The sequence below is a fragment of the Silurus aristotelis genome (assembly GCF_946808225.1).
Source record: "Silurus aristotelis genome assembly, chromosome: 26".
Classification (NCBI taxonomy): domain Eukaryota; kingdom Metazoa; phylum Chordata; class Actinopteri; order Siluriformes; family Siluridae; genus Silurus; species Silurus aristotelis.
In genome coordinates, this window is record NC_139599.1 from 683,717 (window position 1) to 689,425 (window position 5,709).

Consider the following 5,709-nt stretch of genomic DNA (forward strand, 5'->3'; position numbering starts at 1 on the left):
AGCCAATCCCCAAATGGGTCGCCCCCAGAATAACCCCTTCTGCAGCAGCGGGGGATCAGGACGCATCCCAAACACGTTCTCTGCACCTCAGACCGCTCGTGTCCCAAACGGGCCGTTTCTACCAGGGACCGGACGCTTCCTGCCGCCATTAGAGAGGAAATTACAGTTTCCTTTTAAGGGAAATTCTCAGCAGCGTGGCTTCCACTGGGTTCCTTCAGCCAACCAGAGAGAACCCGACACACAACAGGAAGAAAAGGATTCCGTTTCCTGTTCATCTCCTGTGCACACTTTCCAGTCCCCGCCTTCTCCGAACAAGGGCCAGTGGCAGAGGCGTAACCACGGAAACAGGGGACGCGGTAACCGGAACCGGTCTCGCAACCGGGGAAGAAACCCGTTTGACGGATTCGTTCAGAATCAACACGAGAACGACGGAGAGCAAAAAGACGATGCGGGGCCATACCCGAGGGCGAAGTACACTTGGTATAACCCAAACTCGGGCCTGGTTCAGGATGGAGCCCAACAGAATCACGAGCAGAGCAAGCAAGGGTTCCAGAAACACCAGAACCAGTACTACTACGTTCCTCCTCGGCTTCAATCCTCACCACCAGGGAAGATCCAGAACTGGGCTGGAGAAAGTTCCAGTCCCCCCGTGAATGCCTCACCCATTCGTCATGACATCACCAGCCCTATGGAGACCTGATTGATTTACGAGTGAGACAGGAAGTGATGAAGGAATCGGTAATGTTGAAATGAGAGCAGACGATGGAGGATGAAGAAAGTGTTCAGTTGGATTTGAGGTTTATTAGTTTTGCTTTGTGATCGTTTTTTTGCAGTGGAGACTTTTTATTTTTCCCTCCAAAAAAAAAAAAAAAAAAAAACCGAATGCTGGAAGCGATTATTATTTTTTATTAATAATTAATTTTAATATTTACTCTCGGGGAGAACACACTACACACACTTCTCATCGCACACCAGCTGGAAACGGTTTGCGTATCAGTGCAATGACGTTACGGTTTTTACACGCAAACTGCCAACGTTCTTTTTTTTTTCCCCTCAACACTTGAGAATCACGTTACAGGCTTCATGATGCCTACAATCCTTCACCTTTTTATAAGCACCATCTTTATGATCTGTGTATCGATCGTATGTATATATAAATATATATTATAAACAAGTGTGTGCGCGTGTGGGTGAGCGATATGACGTGGGGGAGGAGCTCACCTCGCCATGCGCAGTGCGGTGTGGTTGTTTTTACAAAAAAAAAAGTTAGGGATTTTGTATATTTGGGAAACGGCTGCTGCATATCCTAAACAAATCAAAATCTACCTTGTGTGACGGAGTGAGTTTTGTCCAAAAATCACGCATCAAAATATTTACTATTCTGGAATTTGTTGCTTCATTTTCCAACTAAATTAGTTTCAGGATGAGGGTGTGGCCACCTTGACTGTCATTCTTCATTAGCTCTTTTCCACTATCTGTGTATATAGAACACTATTTCTCTCTCAATAAAAGAACACTGTGTAATAGAGGTGCAGCGGATCGCAGTTGATCCGGACGGATCACGACTCACGGTTCGGCGAGCACGTGACCCATGGATTAATCTTAACTTTTTAACGAGCTCAGTGAGTTTTTCCTGCCTGTATATTTTTTTGTTATTTCCGTAACTACACTGAGCAGTCGTGTACACGTGAACAGAACGTGTTCCTCGGTCAAGAACACGGCTAGTGGAGGAGTGAATGCCTGTGAAAGCCTCCTGCATCTTTGAAAAGGAAGCATTTTCTCGCTGTAACGTTTTTTTTTTTTTTTTTTTTTTATGTAAAGCAAATGAGATTAGTCTCCTCCCTTTTCTGTGCTGATCCAAAACACAATCCGATCAGTGACTCAAAAACTGTAATGTGATCCGAGCCGTGGGTTTTGTGATCTGTTGCACCAGTTGTGTTTGGGATGTAGCCCGAGTGATTATGTAATCCATCTCCACTTCCTGTTTGTTCAGTGGGTGTGGCTTAATCCCTGGTTAAATCAGCCTAAATAATGGTGTATGTGCCTTTAGCCCCTCCCACTCTTTTTGCCATGAAATTCACTCGGTCTTGTGCCTGCTGAGGAAACTTACCAAAGAGGTCAAAAGGTCATCTGTTCTAGGTGGTGGTGTCTCCACGGTGATGTGGATGCTACACACCCCTTTTTCCCTTCCTGAGCTCTTTAACTATATTTTCTGGTTTTCTTCTTCTCCGTGCAGTTCTTTATAGCATGAATGTTCTCCTTTTCTTACCGTTTGATTTCTAACAAACCCTTTTATCTTTATTTAACTCTTGATTATAGAGAAGTTTTAAACCTGTGGCTTTTTCGCCACATGCAGGATGATCTCGTGATCTTATGCAACGTAAAAACGTTTGACAATTAAAGGACTCGTATGTTACCCAACACATTGCACTCGTCTTTTTTTTCACGTTTTCTCGAGCTGTAAAGATTTAAAACAACTGTGTTGTGGTTCAGAATCGTTTTTTTATTTCCAATAAGTGTGAAAAAACATGACAGCGTTCGCTCGGGTGTGGTAGTGTGTGAAACAATACTGGAAAATAATAATGCGGTACAGGTTTGAAGAGAAATAACTAACGGAAAACACACTAGGGTTTTTAGGAAGTGGGAACTTTGGGCAGCTGATTTCCCAGAATGACGCTGCGCTCAAGCCCCGCCTCTGTGATGGCTGCCAGTCTGACCACGCCCCCTGAGGATCCATCCCTTTCCATAGCAAGAGCCAAAGCTGTGGAGAGTTAGAAGAGGAGAGAGCGGTGAGAAATCATTGCAGCTGCACTTCATCTCATTAGGAATATATAAACTTGGCGGTATGTAAGATTGTGGTTATAGTACAGGATCAGTGTGCACACTTGATTCCTTTCTTTACAACTTCCTGTTTTAGTGTGCATGTGTGTGTTATTGTCTTTTCTCTGCTCGATTACCCTCTGCCGTGAAGCGTAAACACTCCTCTTTGGTCATGCCGCTCCTGTAGTTGGAGTCGACGAATCCGTAGATGTACGAGCTCCCGGATCCGCCCACAGAGACAGGCTGCTTCACCAGCATCCCCCCCATCGGCACGGTGTACACCTGAGACACGTTAATAACATTCAAACAACCTGAAATCTCAGCGTTACTACGAAAATGATAACGCGTCAGAACCAGCATGTTAAATACAAACGTCTGACCAATCAGAACCCAGGATTTAACATTGCTGTGGTGTTGCCTCACCTGTCCTCCTCTCCGTTTATCCCAACCTGCTACGATGATCCCAGCCATCAGCTCTTCTCTGTACCTGTAGCACATGTGCTTGAACAGGTTTGCTGCCGTCTGCACCAGCGGGGGTTCATCCAGCTCGATACTGAAACACACACACGGCTCGAGTGTTAAATGCTATTAAATGTACATTTAGAGAACCAGATGCGGTGAGGATTCTGTGCTCTAATCAGAGCATCAACACAGTGTTGTTCCACACAGCGCCACACTAACAGGGGTCAATATGGTCACCGAGCAGATGGAGTTCATCGGGGGGGCAGCTTCAAGCTATCAGGGGGTTAATAAAAGGTCATATATCCGAGTTGACGGACACCTCGTGGTCTCACCTGTGAAAGCTCAGCTGGTAGCTGACGGCATCTGCGATGGCCTGAGTGTCGGCTGCAGATCCCGAGCGGCAGCAGAAGATACGGTCGTGGATCGGGGTGAGTTTATCAGTCACTCGGTTTGCAATGTAGGCTCTGAAACCATACACACACACACACATTAGTCTGTACACACACAAGCAACAACGGTTTTCCTCAAAGCCTTTTCATACCCAGTGGTGGTACGAGAGTCTGCTCCGATCACCACCCCGCCATCAAACTCCACCGCCATGATGGTGGTCTGGAAAGAGAAACAGATTCTCTTCTAAGATCTTTAATTACAGTCGATCCTTTAATTAGACTTCACTATTTTGTTCCTCTAAAATCTGGGTTTTTTTTATTTATTATAAAACTTTTTTCCATAAATGAGTTTTATCTAAATACAGTACTTTATTGATTCCAGAGAGAAATTGTTTGCAGTTGCTCACAGTAAAAGATTAAAATATAATTTAAAAATGTAAATAAACATTAAGTGAATGAAATGTGTAGCAGCATGACTTGAAATTAACATTTCATTAATTTTGTATACAATAATTGTGCAACTCACACGGAGTGTAAATAAAAATACATGATGAGTCGACTCCCCATAAACATCTAAAGGAGTCGGTTTAAAGAGTCGACTCCTCATATACGTCTAAAGGAGTCGGTTTAAAGAGTCGACTCCTCATATACGTCTAAAGGAGTCGGTTTAAAGAGTCGACTCCTCATATACGTCTAAAGGAGTCGGTTTAAAGAGTCGACTCCTCATATACGTCTAAAGGAGTCGGTTTAAAGAGTCGACTCCTCATATACGTCTAAAGGAGTCGGTTTAAAGAGTCGACTCCTCATATACGTCTAAAGGAGTCGGTTTAAAGAGTCGACTCCTCATATACGTCTAAAGGAGTCGGTTTAAAGAGTCGACTCCTCATATACGTCTAAAGGAGTCGGTTTAAAGAGTCGACTCCTCATATACGTCTAAAGGAGTCGGTTTAAAGAGTCGACTCCTTATATACGTCTAAAGGAGTCGGTTTAAAGAGTCGACTCCTCACATACGTCTAAAGGAGTCGGTTTAAAAAGTCGACTCCTCATATACGTCTAAAGGAGTCGGTTTAAAAAGTCGACTCTGCAGCGATACCTTTTCCTTACCAAAAGGATTTTTATACGGTTAATGCTGTTACTAAAGTCTTACCTTTAAGTTCTAGCATGTTTAAACGTTAAACACAGTTATAAAAGTGTATATATATATATATATATATATATATATATATATATATATATATATATATATATATATAGCAATATAATTAATACAATTAAATTAACCCTACAAACAATCAGCCGTGCTAAACCACACACACACACACACACACACACACAAAGTCGCATTTATACAGTAATTAACGCACCAAAATATGTTTTAGATCCGAAACGCAGAAATAAAGCCTATTATTGACTTAAAAATATATATAATACGTCTGTATTTTATTCCGTGTTTAATAACTAGACCCGATGCTCTGTTGTTAGCTGGTTAGCATAAATCTGCCATCTCATACTCATGAAGCTGTAGATCAAATATGACCATCCGCAGCCATGATTATGTTTATTTTCTTAACAGAATATTAATAAAACACGTATTTTTTTTAATCTCTCACCCCTGTGCTGACTTCTTGTCTTTGCCATTCCGGCACCAGATCATTTTGAGTAGAATAAAGAGGCTCCCCGCGCCGGCTCGCTGTAATACACGCCGCCATCTTAGCTCACTAACCGCCTGCGTCCCAAGCAGTGTCTTAGTCCCTACATATGCGCACTACTTCCACTAACCAAACAGAGCCGATATACACTATATAGTGAACTTGTTTTTGAATATGACGTCATTTGGGTTACGGCTACAGCCATTGAGCTGCACAGATGCGCTGCTCCTCATCAACTGCTTCAGGAAGAAACTTTGGATTTGTTTTTGTTTTTAAAGAAAAAATAAAAATACAACAAATGGAATGAAATGTGATTTTATTAGATTCGACTTCATTTAAAATTCAAATCAAATAATTGTGTGTGTGTGAAATTGTTGATTTAATGAGAT

General features: G+C 42.4%; 2 protein-coding genes across 2 annotated transcripts in view; one reads left to right on the plus strand and one right to left on the minus strand.

Annotated features, from left to right (window-relative positions):
* The window catches only part of kif1ca (kinesin family member 1C, a), an 18,827-nt gene extending 16,408 nt beyond the window's left edge, over positions 1 to 2,419 (plus strand). The window contains 1 exon segment of the mRNA XM_083531248.1: positions 1 to 2,419. This exon segment is cut by the window's left edge and continues 167 nt beyond it. Coding sequence (XP_083387374.1) covers positions 1 to 700 — 700 coding nt within the window. The 3' untranslated portion in view covers positions 701 to 2,419.
* Positions 2,420 to 2,482: 63 nt separating this feature from the next.
* Positions 2,483 to 5,450, minus strand: psmb6 (proteasome 20S subunit beta 6). The gene is made up of 6 exons (XM_083531388.1): positions 5,282 to 5,450; positions 3,824 to 3,891; positions 3,615 to 3,746; positions 3,244 to 3,373; positions 2,958 to 3,102; positions 2,483 to 2,761 (listed from the first exon to the last, which is right to left on the minus strand). The coding sequence occupies exons 1-6, from the start codon at positions 5,378 to 5,380 to the stop codon at positions 2,634 to 2,636; spliced, it is 702 nt and encodes a 233-aa protein (XP_083387514.1). The 5' UTR covers positions 5,381 to 5,450; the 3' UTR covers positions 2,483 to 2,633.
* Positions 5,451 to 5,709: the final 259 nt, after the last annotated feature.

Excerpts from the sequence above, each read along its gene's own strand:
- psmb6 (XM_083531388.1), bottom strand. The coding sequence starts at position 5,380 with ATGGCGGCGTGTATTACAGCGAGCCGGCGCGGGGAGCCTCTTTATTCT. Across the intron at positions 3,892-5,281 it reads GACAAGAAGTCAGCACAGGG|ACCACCATCATGGCGGTGGA; the intron begins GTGAGAGATTAA and ends TTCTCTTTCCAG. Across the intron at positions 3,374-3,614 it reads TACCAGCTGAGCTTTCACAG|TATCGAGCTGGATGAACCCC; the intron begins GTGAGACCACGA and ends TGTGTGTTTCAG.